Here is a 22884-nt window from a genome sequence, read left to right on the forward strand (position 1 = left end):
CCGAGTTATCAGTGACTTGGAAACAGGTAATGCCATTTTTTATGTAGAGCACTACTCCCCATCCCCCTTTTGCCAACTCAGTCCTTCCTAATAGCTTTATAACCATTGATTTTAACATTACAGTTATGCAAATCATCCCACTAGGTTTCAGTAATGCCAGCTAGACTCAATTTACGCTCATAAATGAGCGATTCCAATTCCTCTTGTTTCTTGCCCACACTCCTAGCGTTGGTGTATAGGCAATTCAGGAATTTCCTCTCTTTGTAGTTTCTTGATTAAATTTGTTCTCAGCATCTCAATTTTGTGCTAAGTGCTCTTATCTTTTTCTTTTTACCCTCCCTTTTGCTATTAGTTTAGCCCCGGGGTTCTCTCAACAAATTTTTTGGTCGCGTCAGAGGAAAAACAAATAAATATGCACATTTATGGCCAAATCATTGTAATTTATTTATTTAGGGGTTTTTTGAAGACTCGGTATTAAAAATAATGTACGGTGACTCTAGTCTTTACTGAATCTAAACAGAATAGAAACACAAATAAGGTGCTTTGCCCATTCTTGTCTTTTGTTGTTGTTTCTTTTACTTTTTTGGTTGCTTTTTTAATTTTAGACTTGCTGGCTAGTAAGTCTGCTGCTGTGAAAAGTGACACTTGTATGTTAATATCACTTTTCACAACCACCCAGCTACCTACTAAGTCTCCTGTGAAAAGTGATATTAACAAACATACAAATATCACTTTTCATAGCACACTTACTCAGCCCCGGCATGCCAGGGGACAAATTAAGCCCTGGATGGGGGATGTGTAGGGAAACAGGAGGGCAAAGGTAATAGGGGGAATGGATGGGGGGCTGAGGGAGGCAGCGGGGCCAGGGGTGATGGGGTGGGGGTGAGCATGGGGCCAGAGCCCACTGCCGCACAGCCAGGGGCCAGAGCCCGAAGCCCTGCACCCAGGGGATGGGGCCTGGGAATGGACCCCAGGGCCTGGAGATGGAGCCCGAAGCCCTGTAGCTGGAGCCTGCTGCCTGCCATGCCAGGGCTGAGCCCGACCCCCATGTCCCCAGGCAGGTGGGGAACTCACTGGCTGCCTGTTCCTCCAGTGTTTGTGTCTCCAGATGGGGCGAGACCCAGCCCCTGCTGGCAGCCTCAGGGGAGGGGCCACTTCTTCCCTCCCCCCAACCCAAATCACCACCCAGGAGGTTGTGGCTGCATGAAAAGCCACTGGTGGCTGCACATAGCCACAGTGGCCACATTTGAGATACATTGGTTTAGCCCTCTCTAGCCAGCCTGTCCCCACAGAGATTGGTCCCCTATCTACTGAGGTGGAGGCTATCCAAACTATATAGACCTCTCTCCTCACAGAAGGTGAACCTATGTTCCACACAACCAAAGCCCTACACCACTTACCTAGCCACAATTCACTTCCAAACACACCCAGCAAAGATGCTGAATGTGATAATGATTGGCGTCTGACCACTAGGAATTTCGCTAGCAATTCAATTCACATTGACCACCAAACGGCAACAACTTTTGATCCCCAGTGAGTTTGGCTGGATTTGAACTAGCAGTTTACACAAGAAAAATTTCAAATCCAGTTCCAAATCCCAATGTCTATACTTTTTTCTTTCTTGAATGCCTGATTCTCTTTTCACTCACACCAATTTGATTCTGTTGATTTCCCTAGAATTACTTCTGGTTTACAGTAGTAGGAGAGCAGAATTGGGCCCATGATGCCTGAAATGCACGTTTTTGTTTGTAATCTGGTGGTGCTTATGTATAGCATGGAACAAAATACAGTAGATCTGAAATTTGGATTGGCAGTCTTTTTTAGAATGCATAAATAAGAACAACTTTTTAGTAGTAAATTGAGCAAATGGGGCTTGCAAGTAACATGAGCAGTACAGCACTATTTTTTTTATTAGGATATAACTTTAATTAAATGTGCTAGGGTTTTCACATTCTGCTGCCTTTAGATAAGTGATTATATTGTAGCTGGGCCTCAATTTGAAAAATATTCGGCATCTTTTTTTTGGGAGCTTGAATCAGTTTGGTGTGGTAACTTGTCTTTGCATATGTTTCTTATTGCTACTGGCAATATGAGTAGGTCAGCTAACAGTTTATATTATCTGAACATATGCCCACAAAACGTCCGCTGAAATGAATGGAATGTGACTCTCTGTGAAGTTGGCATCTCTGTTAATCGAAGTCGTTCATCTTCTGCTATCCCCCACACAAATCTCCTTTTCAGTAGGCCACTTTCCTATAACTGTGGATAGTTTTTTGGTTGTTTGGAGGTTCCCCTCCTCAAAGTCCAGTTGGCAGATTTACTGCATGAGATATTTGCTAGCCTGCAGGAGAGGGTTGACCCAGTGGATCCTCTCAGCTTTAAGGGTTGGAGATGCAACCAGAATTCCAAGGAAATTCCCCAACTGACCCTGAAAAAGCCCTTCTGAGAAGAGTTACAATAGCAGGTTTGCAAACAGATGCCTCTAAAGAGTTGAAGTAGGCAGAGGTAGGTGATAGGAGTTGTGTATTTGAACTATCCTCCCTTTTGGTCCTGTGAACAGATGTCATGGGAATAATCCTGGCCCAGCAAGGACCTTTTGTATCAGTAGTTAGGGCCAAAGACTCCCAGAAGCTGTTTTCTTTTTTTTTTAATTTCACAAAATGAAATGTTATGGTGTATTTTTTTTCACCCAGCTCTAGAAGGCGATTCTGATTCTGTCTTTGCCAGGGTCTGTTGATCAGTCAACTGCAGTTAACCTGGAATTTCTTGATGAGGCTGTTCAAGCTCCAGGATTTTCTGACCCAGGAACCTTTTATTTATGACTGCACTTAAAAGTTGGCATGGACAGCTTGAGTTTCTAAAGGGAGGAGTCTGATGGGTACAGTGCTGGCTCTTCATTTTCCTTCAGTTTTTCCTGGCTAGCCTGCTGAGGGTTTTTTGGTTGTTGGTTTTTTTTTTTCCCCCTTTGCAGGGTGTGGCAGATTTCCACTAAATGACAGTCTTCCAAAATATTACTCCTTAGTGAAACACAGCTACTGTATTTGATATTCTACCACAAGTAGATAAATGGCTGTCATTAGTATCCAGAAGCCTCAGGCTTCCATTGGTAGATTGGTTGGTGCAATTCCAGTGGAGCAAGTTAGAGTTATTCTGGTATTCGTTATCAGAATCTAAATTATTCCAGTGGCAGGGATGAAGGCTTGCCATACTCTCACTTATCATGAAATCATCAATATATACATTTTTATTTTTAAAGTGCCTTTAGATTAAACTATACTGATTGAATTACAGCTTCTAAAATCTGTTTCAGCACATCCAGGACCAGAAATCATAACACGATAGTAACACTATTGATGCCAATATGCTGAAGGTTGTATCTGGATGCCTGAAAGGACTGAACATTTCCCTTTTTTCTATTATTATTTCAAAACCTATCTGCAATGAGGAAAAGTTATTGCGCTCTCTTGGATGCTGTTGGCTTACCACAAACTCTTTCACATGGGTATCACCTCAGACTGGTGGAGAGTTGTCTACATTACAGAGATTCACCATTTCAGTCAGTGCTCATCAGCACCTTCCTTTGTACTCTCAGCATGTAGGCCAATGATTGAATCAGCACCGAAGATGAAAATATAAAAGACAGATGAATTTAAAAGAAAAAAAAAGGAAATACTTTTTAAAAAACACAACACACTCAACCTGTGGAACTCACTGCCACAAGATATAATTGATTTCAAGAGCAATTTAAATGGTATGGACAACAAGACTATCCATATTGGAGATGCTGATATTTAAAAAATAATTCTACCGAGGGATGTAAGCGTGCTGTTAAGAAGAAACTTCCCTTCTAGGCAGGCTATTCCATGATTGCCCAACGCAGGGTTTCTTGTTTCTTTCTCTGAAGAAGATACTTGCCACTCTCAGACAGAATCCTTGACTAGCTGGACCAGTGTTTTGATTCAGTGTGGCGCTTATTATGTTACTAATTTGATAGGTCTGTATTATGATCTAATCACTTTTAAAAAAATACTGAAATAGTAAAAGAGCGGAAGGATTGAATGCTAAAATCCTGTACTGTGCCTCTGATGGCCAAACTACCTCCCCTCCATTTTCTTAATGATTTTGATTGCTTCTATGTAACATTACAGCCATTCTCTTCTTTCCTCCATTAAAAAAACAAAACAAAACTATGTAGTTTAGCAGTTACCTAACAGATCGGCTTGGCTCCAAAGAAGTACCTAATGAGTTATTAAAAACTGCTGGTGAATCTAGTAATTACATCATTAGGGACAATTCTAAAGGCGTTGTACCTCTTGAGTAAGCAATGCACATTTTGTAAGCTACTACCAAGAACTTGTCGTTTTTCAAATACATCCAATGTAATCAAATTTAAAAAATCTTTCTTTTTAAAATATTCTTTAATATATTTATTTATACTTGGCAAAAATTCCCAGCAAAATCAGACTTGCATTTATTTTTAAAAAACTAGAAATAACATTTGCCAACCCTCCAAAACTGATGTGTCTGGCAAAGAAGCCCACACTTTTGATGCACAGTGGAGGCAAGTACAATAGAAATATTCAAAGTACATTACAGATCATAGAATCCCTTCAGTACATATTATATTTTATTGTTCTTTAGGTGACTTAACCAAAGAAATTAGATTCTCTGTTGCCGACAAATGTTGCAGGAGTGTAAAGGAAAGCAGCCTGATTGCCACTGATTGTGTTGTTTTCTTTTCTTCACAGTTGGATAGTTAAACATTCTTCATGATTTCTTTTCTTTTTGAATCTAACTTGGTGAATGTGTATGTTACGGGGATGCCCTATTCCTATGTCAAATATTTGCGCACACTTGGGGAGAATCCCTTGCACAGTATAGAAGATCTGCTGTAGCATCTCCTGAGGACTGGAAGCCAGAAAGAGGAGGGAGGGGTCCTGATTGATTTGTACAGCTTCCTCTGTCCAATGCCCATTCTTCTCTAGCGCTTGTGTAACCCACACACCTTCTGGGTGTGGTGTTCTGTCCCAGCTAGTGGCAACGGGAACACTTAGAGGGTGAGATTAATGAGTCTGCTCTACAGCCTTAGCTAACAGGCAGTTGGCTTTTAGCTCATGCTGTAGAGGCTCATGCACTAAGCTCCAGAGGTCCCCGGTTCGATCCTGCTCGCTGATGACTGCGGTCTGTTGGCGTAACACTAGTCTTACTGCAATGCCAGTTTATAAGCACCACAAGTCTTGAAATATTCATTTGGTTTAAGTTGAAATATAAGGGGCCGTATTTTTGGCTCTGGAGTTCCTGGGTTCTGTCTGCAGTGTACGTCTACATAGCCCGCGGAAGCAAGCCTCTGAACCCAGCTGAATGGTCTTGGGCTAACAGGGTTGGCGCTAGCGCTCTAAAGATAGCAGTGTAGACAGTGAATTGAACTTGCAGCTTGGGTTGGCGCTTGGGATCTGAAGCTTAGGGAGCATGAGCCCTGCTAACCAAATCTGTCAACCGGAGGCAGTACGCTATATGTGCAGCAGTTACATTGTCCTCCTCCCAAGAAGCAGAGATCAACAGAGTGCTTTGAATGCAATGTTTTCCTTACAGAGTTCTATCTGGGAGTTTGTAGCAAAAAAAGGGAAGGACCCAACACTGATATGGCTCTGCAGGACTGACTCGCATACCTGCTATCTTTGAATGCCCCCATAAACTTCTCAGGATAATCTCTCCTCCAATATTCACCATGCCTGTCCCTACTTTGCTTTTGAGATTTAAGAAGTCCACCACCCAAAATAACAAAAGTCTAAAACAAATGGGGAACCTAATTATTTCCTTGTTATAATAGGGGCACCGGTTATGCATCAGACAGAGTGTGGTGGTTGAAGCATCCCAGTAGGTGAAGTCATGTTACGAATACTAAACCAAAAATGTTGTAAACAAACATGACAATGAAACCAATATGAAAGATAGCGATGATATATGCTGTGCTAAATTTGCAATGAAAAATTATGTTGTCAGTTGGAGTTTCTCAAGATATACGGAGCTCTAGCTAAGACAGGCTCTGGATCATGGAATGAAGTTTTAAGCCTGCACCCTTTTTCCACGTTTTTAAGCTCATTTGGTTTTTCTCTTTTGTGGTATTAACTGATTGATATTGATATTGGCAGGTTTTGTATTTGAACAAAGTTCAGATACTTTCTGATATCTGCTTGCAGTTTTGTTACTTTTTAAAGAACGGGACTCACTTGATGAAGCAATAGAAACAAATATACTCGTAATGTTTTCTGTGTTTGCTGAATGGAGTTGTGGGAAATTATATCCTTGTAATTATGGTTTTGTTCAGACTTGTTGTCCACTCCCATTCCCCTTGGAATTAACTACAGGCTGGCATACAGCGGTAGACTTTATTAAACTTTAAAAACTATGCTCAAAAGTTAACCCAAAATTAGCAAAGAAGATTGAACCTCAGTTCTCAACTCATATTTTAATTCTCTCCCCTTTCCCCATAACTCTGAACCAGGGCTTCATAATTGTGAACTTCTTGATTTCTGCCATCTTGTGTAACAGTTTGTAGCAATGAGCAAACATGTTTTTGTCTATTATATTTGCTTATTTCTCCAACATATAAAACGTTGAAAGTTTATAAAATACATATTTTTATCTACTTTTCTGAGGCAGTTTCTCTGAAGTGAATATTTATTTAGGCAATTTAAAAAAAAAGTTTTATTCATCTAGGATTCTAAGTGAATATTTAATTTCTGTTAAAACAAAAAACACATAATCTTGGCTAGTGACATAACGTTTAATTAATATAATTTCATATGAAGGAGCCCTAAGGATTTCACAGCTTATGGGCCATAGCCTGACTCACCTGCAGAACGGGCACAGAGCCAGACCATGGCCTTGCAGCATGGATGAGCTTTGTACCTATGGAGCGGTAGTGGAGTCTCTCCTCTATTCCACCCCTTCCTAGAAAGTGGAGCCCATCACTTCTTCCTCACAACACATATGATCTAGTGTGATGTCAAGGAATTGGTGATTTCCCAGGGACTCTGCATGTTGGAGTATGACCATCCCCTATCTAGGAATAGAACCAGAGTCGGCACCCAGCAACAGTCCCAACATTTGTTCAATCCCATGGCAATTCCCATGGCAAAGGTGATGTCAGAGCCCCTTATTATCTCTCAATCTCAACAAGCTTCTCCCAACCGTAGCAGGCTTCTAGATTTTACTCTGCTCCTGTCAGGGCTACATTTTTCTACTGTACCCTTGGAGGGGTTGTGCATCCATATTATTCTCCTGCAAGCAAATGTTTTCCACCCAAAAAGAAAATGCTGTGTTTATAACTTTTTGCTAATTTCAGATAGCCATTTTTTTTCATGGTAGCTTTTGATACCCATCCCCAACAATCAACCCCCTTTAAAAATAAAAAACAACCACCAGCCAAAGCTAAGACTGGAATTTTGGGCCTAAACTCAGCTGTTCATATTCCTTTAAAATAGATCAAAGAGTGGGGATGCCACACGTGTTTTTTAAAATTAACAAAGTGGCTTTGGAATCATAGGTACCAAATTCCCCTCTGCCTGGTGGGTGCTCGTCCCTGCCCCCATTCCACCCCCAAGTCCCCTGCCCTGCCCTGCCTCTTCTTCACCTCCTCCTCCCCTGAGCGCGCTGCGTCCCCGCTTCTCCCCCCTATCTCCCAGAAAGTCCTAAGCGCCACCAAACAGCTGTTGGGAGGAGGCTGGGAGGGAGAAGGAGGAGTGGGAACGTGGCGCGCTTGGGGGTGAGGAGGGGGGAGCTTGGCTGCTGGTGGGTGAGGAGCACCTGCTAATTTTTCCCAGCCCCGGAACACCCATGGAGTCAGTGCCTATATTTGGAATTATACCCATCCCGAGCCAGTTAATTTCCTTTTTTAAAGAAAAGAATGATTGGCTGAAAATTGTCCAAGCAGACCTTTTGTTTTGTAAATATAAATAAATAAATTGTTCCAGGTTGAGCCCTTGCATGCCAAAATCTCAGCCCACAGCATACGTTTATGATCAAGTTATAAATTCTGAAAATAAGGGTTTATAAAGAAAATGGTGACCACCTAGTAGAAATAACATAAGCAGCTATGACTTAACTCTTTGTGCAAGAGTACTATAAAGTGACAGTACTTAAAAACTTGACAGATACGTTAGATAGCCAAGGGTGTGATCTAAAGTCCACCTTCCATTGACTTCAATGGGCTTTGGAGCAGAGCCTAAATAAGGATTCTTCTTAGCATGTACCCAATGTGCCTCAAGTGGCACATGATCAGGATTCATCACCAAATTTGGTCGCTGGTTGGATCATTAGCTTGCCCGGCCCAGGCTGGGTACTGATGGGGGGAGCATGACATGAACGCTGATCCATGCCCCCCAACTAAGGATTGCAGTTGGCTAACTTCCATATCTGTAGTATTTCCTACAGCAAATATGGGGAAGTACAAGGGAATACTCTAATAAATACTGAGTTAACAGTATGTATTTTCGATAAGGTTGGTAGGTGTTACATTTCTACTGCTTTATTTATTTATTTATTTGGATTTCTTTCTTTTTATCATGGGTGCTTATATATCGGGAACATTAGCAAATATTAGAAAATAAACTAATAACCAATCTCCAGACCCAACAGCAGCCAGTCAGGTTTAATATATGCTATCCGTTTAATACAATTCAACGCCGCACAACACAGTGCCTTATACAGGTGCTGTAAAAAACATTCAGGTCAAGATTTTAAAAAGTGACTTGTGCTTGTGGGTGTCCCCATTTTTGGGTGTTCAGTGTGAGATACTATAAAGGAACCTGGTTATCACAAAGGTGGGTGCTAAGAACTTTCCTAAAATCAAGCCTTCTAAAGGTGTTGCAAGTTAAACACGTAGAACAGAGGTCCCCAAACTGTGGGGTGTGCCCCCTAGCGGGTCGTGGAGGAACGTTCAGGGGGACACGGCAGGGCCTGGGCCACCCCCCACAGGGGGCATGGAGGGAACACCACCCAGCCCCACTCCACTCCCATCTCTGCTCCGGATCAGCCTCAGCCCCCAACTATGGCCTGGCCATGACCCTGGCCCCGGCCCCTGGCTGCGGCTCCATTCCTGGCTCCAGCCCCAACCCTCGTTGTGGCCCCAGCCTCAGTCCTCTTACCCCTGTCCATGACTCCCCCCGCCGGAGCCGCAACTCTGCTCCCGGCCCTGACTCTGGGGATCAGGGGCACAGAGAGGGGCAAGGGGGGGGGCATGACAATGAAAGGTTTGGGGACCACTGGTCTTGAATTTTGAGGCACCCAAAATCACTAGTTACTTTTCAAAATCTTGTCATGACGTCTGATGCAGGTACTGTGGTATCATCGTATATTTTCTGCTGTTTGTGTATTCTGCAGTGTGGCTTGTCTCTAGTTTTTGCAGGAACTGTGGTTGAAATCCTGGCCCCACTGGACTCAGTGGCAAAACTCCCATGGACTACAAGTCATTTAGTGTGCAGATTGTGAAATTGTAAGTGTAGTGTCCTCCTACCTCCATTTAAGGTGATGTCAAAGGCAAGTCTGGCAGTCTTTCTGCCTGCCTCTGGTGCCAATTTTTTTGCAATTTCAGATTATCTATGTTTTGCACAGTAAAGTGAATTCCAGGCCACACAATCCAAGAGTTGTGAAATTTGAGATTGGAGGTAGAAAGGCCAAGCATAGAGGCTATGTGCTATTCTCATTGGCTCATGCTTTCCTTTCTCACAATCAGATTGTTCAGAGCACTTTGAAATTAATGGGAGTCTTTCAATTTTCTTTGGTCTTTATGTGCATGCCAAATCAAAATTTATAACGTGAAACTGGTTGTGAGTTACCAGAGCACAAGAAAATGTGTGAAAAAAATTTAGCTTTGATTTGATTTATTTTTTTAAGTCTAGTAACCCAAAATTATCTGCAAAGGTTTTCTTCACCTACTTCACCTAAAATTCAACTTTTGGGCTTTAAGTAAACTTGAAAAATTTCAGCTCAAAGGGGAATTTCTCTAATTTAAGGAAATGAAAATGGGCTTTACACTGAAAATGCTGCCTTGATCAAATTATAGTATTGCTACTATTGCTGTAATCCTGAGAATGCAGGTCTCATCAGAACTTTGGTGCTGTCTAGTGGCAAGATCCTGAATCTCATTTGTTCTGATTTAGGAGTTCACTCTAGAAGAATGTGAAAGGTTTTATTAGATTAATGCAGCATACAGAAATGTCAGATGGCACTTCGAGCTACTTGCTCTTACAGTTGGAACAAGGATCTTTTCTAATACTGTTAGGACTTGTCTACACAAACAGATTACTGCTTTAACTCTGTATAGTAAAAGCAGTACAATTCTCCTAGTGTGGATGCAGTTATACCAGCATAACTGTTCTTGTACATACAGGAAGAGGGATAAGCTATACCACTATAAGGCACACTAGAAGGATTGTACACATTTTAACTATCTTGGTAAAAATCAAACCTGTAACAGAAACAGTTGTACTAGTACAAATTTAGACCAAGCCTAATTCCATTTCCTGTTATCCTCCATATTCTGTCTGTGCCTTCCTCCCAGACTAATTTCATTCTGTTGCATGTGATCTGGGAATATCATGATGTATGTTCCAAGAGACAAGCTTTCGAGCTTACACAGAGCTCTTCTTCAGAAAGGTTCTCTCTGTCACCAACAGAAGTTGGTCGAATAAAAGACATTACCTCAACCACTTTGTCTCTCTAATATCCTGGGACCAACATGGCTACAACAACACTGCATACAAGGATGTACGTTCCTCAGTTGCACCTACAGAATTTATGGGTGGATGCAATTCCAGAAGCTGTCACTCTTGTGGTGTGGTCCAATAAGCACACAATGGAATTCTGATTTCTCTCTCTTGTACAGTTGGGAACAATGGTCCTGATAGGGATCACACTGGTGATTTTAGTCTATATATTTAAAGTGCTATAATTAAGGTTCTGTGTGTGGCATCTGCAACATGCACAGTACAATTTAAGTACACAACCTTTGCGTAAAAATGTTCTGTCTTCAGCAATCTTTGTTCTGTAGAAAATATCCAAGTGTATAAACTTTGGGTCTCGTTTTGTTGTTTCACTTATTCACAGGTATCAGTATTACCTACAAGTGAAAAAAGATGTTCTTGATGGTCGATTGCGTTCTTCGTTGGATCAGGGGATCCGGCTGGCTGGCTTAGCTGTGCAAGGTAAAATTAAATTACCTGCTAGTCCTCTTCCAACATTGCCCTCTATAGTTAATTCCAAGTGTTCATTTGACACTAATTAGGCCCAGCCCAATTCATGTTAAGGATCATTAGTCTTTCCATTGATTTCAGTAGGACTAGGATTGGGCTTTCTTTACTTTACTTGATTTACTTTCAGGTGTAAGATCATGGGCTGGGATCATAGGTACTATATAAGCACTGTTCAGCTCCAACATTGGATTTTCTGGATTAACAACAAACAAATCTAGATTCTTCTTGTAATAATAGTGGACTACTTTGTAAAATGATGAGAGCTGACTGTTTTTCAAACTTTGTTTTCAGTGTAATTCCATTTTCAACCTGAATTTAATTTTGCCTTTAATTAAAAATTCACTTTGCTGTAGCGGGCACTTCCTATCAGAAGTACTATAGAGTACATAATAGTGGTTATTACAGCTGTTTATTATTGTGATTTTACTCTTAGCCTAGTAAGGAGAGAGATAAAAAGTATACCTATAATATAGAAAAATAAATGTGTATTAGGTTATATCATCTCTCAGACCGTCTAGTTCTAATAGACTTTAATAGGCAGAATTTCAAAACTTGATGCAACAGATGTGCCTGCTGAAAAGAATCCAAATGTAAATGTTCAAATCAGGTAATTGTACATACAAATAATAGCTAATATTATTAAAATAATAGCACAGTTACTGGCTTCTCAAAAATTAAAAGATTTTTGTGGTACAACAGGTCCCTAGACATTTTTGAAACCTATTTGAACATATGACCATCCTGTCTCTGCTTATTTGTAGAGCATTCTGTTGCTGAAATGAAATTTTCTAGAGCTTAATTTGTGACCTTCTGGAACTTCCATTTCTGTGTGATCTAGTGGTTAGAACAAGGATCTAGCAGTAGAGAACTTGTGTGCTACCTCTGACAGCCACTGACTGGCTCAAAGGCCTTTGCAAGTCTCTTGTGGATTGATTTTCAGATCTGCTGAGCATCTTCCATCCCTACTGACATCAGTGAGATCTGTGGATGCTCACAACCTTGAAAGCCAGATCATTAATTACTCTTTGTTTCAGTTTAGGAATACTAATATCCACCTGTTTAGAGCACTTTGAGTGCCCAGGATGAAAGCTGTTGAATGGGTGAAGAGTAGTAGTATTCAGTAAGTTAATATGATCTTTGCCAGCGCTGGTAGAAATACCATTTTAATGTCCTATTGGGTGTTCAAAAACAAAAGGAAAAAAGAAATCCTAATGTTTTCTTCTGACCATTGCCCTGAAATCTTTTAGTATAATTGAAAAGATATGTCCACCTTGAACTTTTCAGTATGGTTTAATGAGGTTTTCCTAAAGTACAAGGCCAAGAATTGGTGATGGACAGACACCAAATTGGATTACTCTGTCTCAGTTTGGGACCTTTCCAGTGGCTTAACATATACTTGTCCATTCTCCTGTCTTTGTAAGTGGTTTGAATAATAATCACTTCTTTTGTTGTGAATTTTCTGCATAATCTGTTATCATGATAGATAGCTGCATCTGACACTTCCATTTTTGTTGCTTACTCATGACATTGTGTTGCTGTCTTTTATCTTTTGCACATGATCCTGTAAAGAGACTTGGAATATATTCAATTATTTTTAATGGCGTACTTTGTGTTTTATGTCCATTTTGATTCCCTGTGTATTTTAAAACATAACTCTGAGGTGAAACAAAACGAAACAGCATTTTTGGCATCCTGTGCTATGTGAAATTGTCTAGAAGCTTAGCAAGAATGTTTGGCTACTGTGATTTATGGTGGGGATTTCCAACTTCTAAATACTAGTATATTGTAGATGGGGTTTGATCTGGTTCAGTTAAAATAAAATAACTTTTCAGCAAGTTCATTCTTTAGTTATAAGCTGTTGTGTATTTAGCAAATAGATAAATCTAGACGTGGCTTTTTTGAGGTGCGGGGTGGTTTTTGTTTGGGGTTTTTGTGTGTGCGTATTTCAGAAGAAGCATTTTAATTTTTAGGAAGCACTTTCAAAACTGCACTATTTTAAGAACATTTAAATCATAATAATCCTTTGGGTGTTGCATGTGGGTGACTAAGAGCAGTGCTGTGAGTGCCAAGATTGTATCCGCTCCTTAATGGATAGAGAGAATGGGGGGCAAATGAGAGGGAATTGCCAGGATGAGGGAATAAAGTATTAAACTAGCGCCCATGGCAGGAACTTTTGGCTAGCCTGGTATATATCAGTCTGGGATGAGAAGGAAAATCCAAGTTTACTTAAAGCTCTGCATTGATATTGTTAATTTTCAAGGGATTTCAGCCTCCTGGGATGTTAAATCTAGCACCTTTCACATAGGTCTTTGTGGTGTTTTAGCAAAGACTGAGTGAAATGTTCAGGGCCACACTGTACTATGTGTTAGGGGAGGATGGAAGCTATGAGGAGCAAAATGCCTACCAGAAGCCACCCCATCTCTTTTGGGATGGCAGCAGCCAATGAGGCATCAGTATGGAGTAGCAATCCCTGTGCTCCAAGGAGTGGGGCACTGAAAAAAAGGAGAGGATCCTTGTGTAATTGTGCCAAGGTCAGTCTTTAACTGGTCTTTAGTGACACCATTAACTCAGGTATGGACATTAAAAAAAAAAAAAAAAAAAAAAAAGAGAGTTTTTTAAACTGGTGTTCAAGGCCTCAATCCTACAAACACTTTGGTTTCTGTGGGAGAACTCACACTTAAAGTTAAGCATGTGAGTCAAAGGTTCACAGGATTGAGGCTTTAGTATCCATGGAAAGTGCTATGTAATATGAGTAAATGTGATGTTGTTTTTTCCAGCGGATTTTGGTGACTATAATCAGTTTGAATCTCATGATTTCCTCCGAGAATATGTTCTGTTTCCTATGGTGAGTTACTTTTTTCCTCTCTTTATTTCATGGTCTCCTATGAGTAATTTCTCCATCCCTCAGAGGTGGTGGTGTTGATAGTTCAATGAAAAGAGCTAGTGCTAAATTTTTAAATGACTAAAGTAAGCTTTGCCTCCAAAGAGATTGTTTCATATGGTTTTAGCTAAACAGCTACATTTACCATTACCAACTACATTTAGCTAAACAACTACATGAAGCATAAATTTAACCCTTTGTGAGCTCTATTCATGCTTATTTCTCCCCTAGGAACAGATTTCAGTAGAGTAAATATATTTACTTGAACAAAGTATAAAGTTATACAGCATTTAACATATTCCTGATGGGAGTCTGTGGGCAGTATTGCAATAAAAACAGTAAATAATAATGGGATGTGAGGACTGGCTCATATAACAAATGCAGACTTACAGAGCAAATCATATAGTCCTTACTAAAGAAAAATTCCCACCAATATGGATCAGCCTCTTCCCTGAATAATAGGTGAATGAGGACTTCAGGGTTTGGCCCACAGTAAGTGTGCAGTAAAAGTTATTCAAATCTAAATCTGAAACTATCGAATCTTTCAGATATTTAATGAACTATTTTATGTCCATTGATAAATTCTGCAGAGAAATGTAAAATTGCTGCCATAAGACAGAATGAGGTAAGATACCAGCTACTTTGACACCATAGCAATGAGCAATTGATGGGAGAATGAATAACTTTAACGAGCTTAACCTTCATAAAATTTCAACGATCAGGCTCTGATCTTGACGTTCTTTCTGAGTTGAAATTAAATGTGTAGAGATTGTAAAGCTATAGGTGTTTTCATCAGACAGCAAGAGTGGCTGAGAAATGGCAATTGAATGTCAGTCATGTGTGCTGGGAATTCAGAAGTATCTGAGAGAAAACTGCAAGTGGAGGGGGAAAATAACGAGCCTGCGTAAGTGTAAGAAGCCATATGTTGTGTATGCCGTGGCAGATGGCATTTAACTTCCACTGAGCAACGCATGTAGAGTGACTAGCAGAATTCTTGTTTTCATGAGGCCTTTTTTTTCTCATTTACTACTAGCTATTTTGGTGTTACTCCATGAGGGGTATTTTTTATCATATTGTGGGTAACAGCCTGGGGCAAGATTATGGCGGCACTGTGGACAGAGAGATATGCAGTGCGTGTACCACTGTGTGCCCACATTTCAAAGGACTACACTCCTACTGAGCTTTTTCAATACACTGCAATTAGTTTTCTGTCAATAGAAAAAATAAAGATGGGTCTCAAAGTTTGGATGAACTTCTCCCTAGTTTGAGGGAGTTTGAATCCAGTGTTCTGGATTGATACCTTCTTTTTCCATTCCTGCCCTCTGTTGTTGTTTAGACTAGGTTGTTTGACTTCTGCTTTGCACCTGCCATCACGCTGTCTCTTACCTACCTTTTATGTTGCTAATACTACTATTGTATTATTATGTATTAGCTGTATTACCATAGTGCCTAGGAGCCTAGTCATGGGCCAGGGCCCCACTGTTCTAGGTGCTGCACAAGCACAGACATCCTCCAACGCTGAAGAGGGGTATTGTTGCTGCCACTTCCAGCCGAAGCAGTTACCCTTGGAGCATGTTGTCCTCCAGCATTGAGTCACCTATTCTACTTCGTCCTTTCCCCGGGCAGGGTTAGGTAACATAATGGTAAACCCCCCTATACTAGCGCTGTAACCACTGCCAACTGTTGTAGACTGCCCCAGTGCTAGAGCAGCGGTGAGGAGATTTGTGCAGCTCTTAGGAGTAGATGAGGTCTCAAAGGGGAACATTGATTTGCTGAAAAATACATTATTGCAGTGTGCTGGTGAATGGGGGAGGGGCAGCTGCATTTGGACTGTTTGATCTTGTGAGGCTACATTATGTGTCAAATGGCATTTCTTCAGTGAAAAGAACAAAGATATGTACATAGAACACCCCACAGGTGTGTAGCTGTGTACAGGCACGTACCATGTCATTTTTCATTAGCGTGATACCACTTTGACATTTTTCTGTGGCAGAAACAAATATTGCAGGGAGGCCTCCATTGAGCAAGAAAAAGGCAGTTTAGCCACATACAATACACACAGCCTTGAGGCGTATTTTTTTTATATGAATATAATCACTTTGAGGTTTTGCTAGGTAACTTTTTAATTTTCCCTTTTTTTTTTTTTTTGGCTTTGATTTTATGACCAAACTTCTTTTGTCTTTCCTCAATTGATTTCAGAATTATTCCTGCCATACGCACACTAGCACATTTACAAAATGTACAACAATTTCCTCATCAACTGTGTGTTGAGAACACAAGGCAAACTTTACTATGCACTTAAAGGAACAGCAAAGCTTTTGATCCTCCTTTTTTGAAACAGTTACTAAAACAAAAGAGTTAAGTCTTTCTGTTCTGTATTTGGGAAGAAATTTCTAGCGCCCTTTTTGTTTTGAATTAACAATCTTCTTAAAATTTCCAATCCCCCTCCCCAAGTTTTCCCTGAAGCTCTGGTACCTTGCCCTCAGAAAATTTTTGGTAATAACAAAAAAATCCAGATTTCCATTGCAATCAGTATTAGGTATCTTCACTGTCCTGCAAGCTTAAAGACACGTGGCAACCCTAAAACATACACCATCACAATGTGTCTGTTCTGTGTTTTGCTTTGTTTCTTTCCTGATTAGTATCCCTCAATAAACAGAGTGTTCTCGTTTGTATTCTTATAGGACTGGACTCAAGATGAAGCAGTCCTGGAAGATCTGACTCAAAAGGTAGCTCAGGAACATAAAACTCATAGGTGAGTCCCAAAATGTTAAGATACAGGTCTGTTCTGTTTTCACTGGCAGTAGGAAACTGATACATATGGCTATTGTTCTGCTACTTTAAGTTGAGTTTTTATTTAGTCTGTACAGAAAGTTTAATCAGCTTCTCACAAAATTTTACAAATATAAAATAGCCCTGGTTGCCAACCTGTGTTTAGACATTGGAATAGAAAGTGCCTCTTTGTCACATTGGTTGCTCCTCTCTAGATTTGGATTGTGCTTTCTACATCCTACTAATGACAATATAGAGAATGAACTAAAATGTCTGTCTCATCTTGATAATATAAGTAATGATCTGTTTTTTAATTATATTGTACATTTTCTTCAGAATCTCAGTAGTATCTAAAGTGAGTCAATCTAGATTATTCTGGCTCTGCCATTTTTTGGCTAGAACCTTTAATATGACTTGTTACACTGAACAATTTCTTGCTGTCTTATGTTGTTTTAATTGTAGTGGCGTACCAGCAGCAGAAGCTGAACTTATGTACATCAGTGAAGTGGAACGTCTGGAAGGGTTTGGACAGGAAAGCTTCCCTGTGAGGGTATGGGGCTCTAGTTACTATTATTTACATAGCCTTCTTACAACCCCCATCCAAAAAAAAAAAAAAAGAAAAAAAAGAGACAATAGAGGGGTATATGGTGATGTGTGTGTATAACTCATGTTATTGTAAGCAATATGTGTACATCCAAATGAAGAATGAACCCTTTCATGTACCAGAAGATAGAGAGAGGAAGTGTTTTCTAACAGAGCAAGGATTCAAGTTCTGGACATTCACTATCTAGCACCTTGAGTAGTCCTATATACCTGTGCAAAGTCAGTGTAAAACATTACCAGATTGGAATGGTAGTGCTTTAGATCCGTTTTGCACAGGGGTAAATGACTATATCAGGAGCACAGCAATGGAGAATCAGGGCCCTGATTTTATTCCAGCACTGCCATTGATTTTCTGAGTTACTGTTGTTAAAAGTCACTTAACTGCTGTATCTGAATTTCCTCATTTGTGAAATGAATATAACAACTCTTGTTCACTTCACGGGAGAGTTGAGACTTTATTAGCTAAGGTAGGATGTTTAGATGTGGTTTGTATGACCGTACTAGCTTCTGTCAACTGAACAGAAGCAAGGTAACGTTAGGCTAACAACTGTTGTGTTTTTTTTTCAGGGTTCTTAAATATATTGTTGTCCTTTTTATGTTGCATTCCCTTGAATTTTTAATTAGTTTTCCTTGTCTTAATGCCCCATGCTGCCATCTGCAACCTGGTTAAGTTTGAACAGCACATGTCACTATGATCCACTGGGTGGCTAAAAAATTGAAGAACACTTTTAGCCTGTTCTGCAATTGCAAACTCTCCTTCTGTGGTTATTTGTTAGAAATACTGGACTGCTCAACAGTTCTGCTTGTCCCTGACCCCAGGCACTTCCTAGTAAAAGTGTTTTTCTGCCTCTCCTGCTACTGAGATTAAAAAATAAGAGAACCCTGAAGTTAGCCTGAAGGGACAAAAAAACCAAACAGACTGGCTGATTGTACTTTGGATCTTGTGATGGCCTCCACTGAAGTTAATGGCTTTTTCACTGGAAGGCAGAAATTATGTGGTCTTCTGATGTCAAATCTTTATGCATCTAAAAGAAATGAAAGCTTTGTTCTGGGATTAATTCCCATTAAAACTCTAGACTGTGGCAACTTGTTTCTTTAACAGAATTTCTCATTCTGCCTTGTTGTTGTTGTTGGTTGCTGGGTGAAGCACCAATTGCATGCTCATACAGTGCAAGACGCAGAAAAAAACCACCACCCTCCCAGGAGAGCTGGCAGGATAGACGTATGGACAAACATAGTGTATTGAGAGACCCTGGAGAAAGTTCTCTTTTGGAGATGGGCATTTGAGAGCTGATTCCTTTTTTCCTTCCTTTCTTCCTTCCTTCCCCACCTTTTAAAAAAAAATTAAAATAAAATCTTCACCATCTCTTTGCTTATTATAGCTCTTCCCATGATTAAGCGGAGAATGTCCAAACCACAGCAGATTTGGAGTATAATTTGAAGAATTCTGGTGTGTGCAGCATTGGGAATCTGCATGTACAGGGCTTGAAAAATGTACCAGACATCTACTTACTAGGGGATTAACCCTTGCTAGCTAGAAATAAATACAAAATGCACGTGTGGGGCACACTACCAGCGAATCTTTGGGACAAAATCTAGACGTGTGTTCATCCACAAAGCCTGAGAATGAGAAGGTAGCTAGGATTTTGAACAGGGTGTTGTCTTGGACACTGCCAATGGTATTCATCTTTTTGTATTACCCTGTTGGTAGTAGGCATCTGATAAAATTGAAGCTCACCACTCTCCAGAAGCTGGAAGGGATACAGGATTCCCTCTCTTCTCAAAACAGCAGTCAATGAAGAGAGATAGGTTAGAGAGGTCCACCCTCTATCTCTTTTCCAACATGTCCTGAATGGTGTGAGGGTGTTGGGGAACAGAAGGGAGTCTCCTCTATTCCTTCACCTTCAATCTGTTTTGGTCCCTTTGGCCCATATACTGTGTGTGTCTCAGCCATGCCTGCCTCAGCTGCAGCTCAGAGAATTCTCCCATAGCAGCAGCAGAGTGATGGTGTCACTGTGGCCCACCCAGCACTGAAAGTCATCTTAATTTCATGTTCTGAAGCTTTGCAAACCAGTAAGCAGCAGCTGAAGCACTTGGACTACCTGCCTACAGACTCAGGAAGACAACACTGCATCACTTCACATTTGGCTCATGTTGGATTTATCTCTTGGCAATCATAAGAGCTATAGACATATTTATTTTTGTAAAATCTTCAGAAATGTGATGGCGTAAGCACCAGCCCTCTCCAGGGAAAGCTTTCCACTTGGCACTAGCAAGTGAATTTTTTCAGGTTTTGTATATGGGATGTCCCTGTTTAGCTATTTCATGCCATTCTGGACCATGTTAAATAAGAAGCTCAAAGTGCCTATTCTGTACAAAATAGGAAAAACAAAAATGTTACTTTGTATTTCAAAGAACTGAATTCATGTTATCTTCAATAAGTGAAGGTAATATTACTTATTGTAAAACTAATTCTTGATACACCTCTACCCCAATATAATGCGACCCGATATAACACGAATTCGGATAGAACGCGGTAGAGCAGCACTCTGGGGGGTGGGGATGCGTGCTCTGGTGCATCAGCGCGTCAGCGTGTCTGGCTCCGACAGGCTGCTCTGAGCGGCATGTTAAGGGTGCTGGGCCGGGGCCGAGGGGTTGGATAAGGGGCAGAGGGGTTGGGTAGGGGGTGGGGTCCTGTGGGTGATTAGGAACGGGGGGGTTCTCTGGAGGGGGCGGTCAGGGGACAAGGAGCAGGGGGGCTTAGATAGGGGGTGGGGTCTTGGGAGGGGTGGTTAGGGGCGCGGGGTCTCTCGAGGGAGTAGTCAGGGGACAAGGAGGGGGACAAAGAGCAGAGGTGAGTACTGCATACACCGTGTTAGTTCTAACAAAAATGATTTGCTGACTATTAATAACGGAAATGCTCGAGGCCAAAGCAAGTTCGATATAACTCAGTTTCACCTATAACGCGGTAAGATTTTTTTTTGGCTCCTGAGGACCGCGTTATATCGGGATAGAGCTGTATTTATACAGTGGTTTACATCTTAGAAGCACTGTATAAATAGTCCTGTAAGGTAGGTAAGTATTATTTCTTTTAGAGAAGGGCAAATTGAGTCACAGAGGTCCAGAGTTGCAAATACAGATCTACTGTTTTGCATCCACAGATAACAGGAATAATTCTTTTGGGATGCAATTTATCATTTAAATGTATGAGTACCAGATTGCATCCACAGATCAGATACTTAGACATCTAAGCTACCTAAATTGTGTCCCCGGGTATTTGCACCTATCAAAATGGAGGCCCATTTAAAACCAGTCTGAAAATCTGGCTCCAAAAGGTCAAGTGAATGGTCCAAATCCATATAGTATGAATTAAAATGCAGGAATTTCAGACTCTGTCTACTGTTTATTCCACTAGAGCACACTAATTTCCCTTAGGTTGCTCCATACAGTAATCCTTTTTAGCCACATGGCTTATATTCATATGACATTTATTTTGAATTACTGTGTAAATACCTTGTAAATAAGAAGCAATTGCTCTGCAGACTGTGGAGGTTTTTGGTTAGTTAATGTACAGACAGACTCTGAATGCCTGATATGCTGTACATCTTAGGGGATGATTTTGATTTAAACATTTTATTGTAGTTCCATGGGCGTTCTTCATGTAAAACCAGTTTTTGTATTAATTAACTAAATGTTTGTTGTTTTTGTGCAGGACAATCATGGAAATGATATGCATCTTGGCATTTTCTTCATGGGAATCTTCATAAAAAATAGAATTGGAAGGCCAGCAGTGATATACAGGTACCATCAAGAGACATCTGCTTTTAATGTGAATTCCTTTTACAGGAAGCTGTGCTTTTTTTCCAATGACTTCAGCATCAAGTGTGGCTTCAGTGGGTCTGTTTCTGTGAGTAAAGGAGTACTGACATGAGTAAGGATTTTCAGGATTGGCCTCTTGGCCATAAAAGTCTATGCAGTAAAGGATAGTCTGTGATAGATGTCTGTGAATGGGGTTGATGTCTAGAGAGACAAGGCTATCATGTACACTTGAATTGCTTATGCGATTTTGATGCCTTTTCTCCTCTTGCCTTTCTAGGGTCAGTTTATGCTTAAATCACTTATTTTCTTGCACCTGAAAGCAAATACGTTAGACTTCAGTGGGGACTGCTAGGTGTGTACACTTCCATAGGTCTGGAACTAGGGATGGTGGCGGTGCTGCAGCACCCCCTGGCTTGAAGTGGTTTCCACTATATACAGGGTTTACAGTTTGGTTCAATGGCTCTCAGCACCCCCACTAAACAAATTGTTCCAGCACCCCAAAATCAGGTCACTTATAAGGGTAAAGGAGCTGAATTTTAGGCTCATTTTTTAAATTCTTGACCATTGTCTTTTCTTTATGTGTGTGGCACTATGTTCATTTATGGAGCTATCTAAATAATAATGTGACAATGATCCATGAGAAACTAGGTTGAAACTAACTCATTTGGCATAGGACACTGAGCAGCCTTCAGATAAAGAGTTTCTGAGATCAGAATCTGGTAAAGTGATATCTGAATTTAAATTTGGCCCTTGTTTTTCTCATTGTGGGATTACCCAGTGTTGCTAATGCAAAATTTGAGCCTCTGGCCAAAGGATTGTTTTATCAATTCCAGTTGTTTAAATTTTGTTTATCTTTTTGTTATTCTATCCAAAAAAACCCAACTTTATTGCTCTATCAAAAAAAAAATGTAACAAAAAGCTTTGAGTCAAATCCTTGCCTCTTTGAAGACAGCGGCAAAACTCCCATTGATTTCAGTGGAGCCAGGATTTCATCTGCCGTCCCCATTTTTTATTGTTTCTGTGGTCTCATGGGTTATTTTTGTTTATTTCATTGTTATCTTAGAATGATAAACCACAATCTGTGCGATTTGTTTCTGACCAGTGCTCTTGGTGTGTGAATGTTTGTACAGCACTCGTAGTAAAACAGATGTTTTAAGGAGTCATACTGTAGTTTTTAGCCAGTGGTTGGAGCTTTTTTTCCAAAGACCTTAACATTTATTTTAAAGGGCTTAGATTATTTTTTCCAACATCATCAAGATTCCCATCTTTTTTTGCATTTTTCATGTATCTTTCATTTTTGAATGTGTAGTTTTATGAAGAAATCAGAGTAGATTTCTTTTAAATTGTGCCATTCCCAAGATTTCTTGAAAATGTAGGTTGCAAAAGTGAGACACTTCTCAGATTATTTTTTTTTTTAAAGGTATAGATGTCCTCAGAAAATGCTTGCTTGTTCTGTTTCAGCATGCATTCCCATGCATGTAATGACCGGATGTATCCAAGTACATTTTCCAGAAGAGCAAATCATTTCTATCCCAAAAGTTTTCATGTGATGGA

At 40.4% G+C, this 22884-nt stretch overlaps 1 protein-coding gene across 2 annotated transcripts in view; it reads left to right on the forward strand.

The window, feature by feature from the left end:
* PTPN14 (protein tyrosine phosphatase non-receptor type 14) overlaps positions 1 to 22884 on the forward strand; it is a 175141-nt gene that overhangs the window by 104852 nt on the left and 47405 nt on the right. For both annotated transcript variants that reach the window (XM_043543657.1, XM_007064750.4), the window contains 5 exons: positions 11110 to 11207; positions 14033 to 14100; positions 16821 to 16891; positions 17371 to 17458; positions 21224 to 21312. In XM_043543657.1, the coding sequence (XP_043399592.1) occupies positions 11110 to 11207; positions 14033 to 14100; positions 16821 to 16891; positions 17371 to 17458; positions 21224 to 21312 (414 nt within the window). The remainder of the gene's footprint in view (positions 1 to 11109; positions 11208 to 14032; positions 14101 to 16820; positions 16892 to 17370; positions 17459 to 21223; positions 21313 to 22884) is intronic.

This window comes from Chelonia mydas, chromosome 3 (genome assembly GCF_015237465.2).
Source record: "Chelonia mydas isolate rCheMyd1 chromosome 3, rCheMyd1.pri.v2, whole genome shotgun sequence".
NCBI lineage: Eukaryota > Metazoa > Chordata > Testudines > Cheloniidae > Chelonia > Chelonia mydas.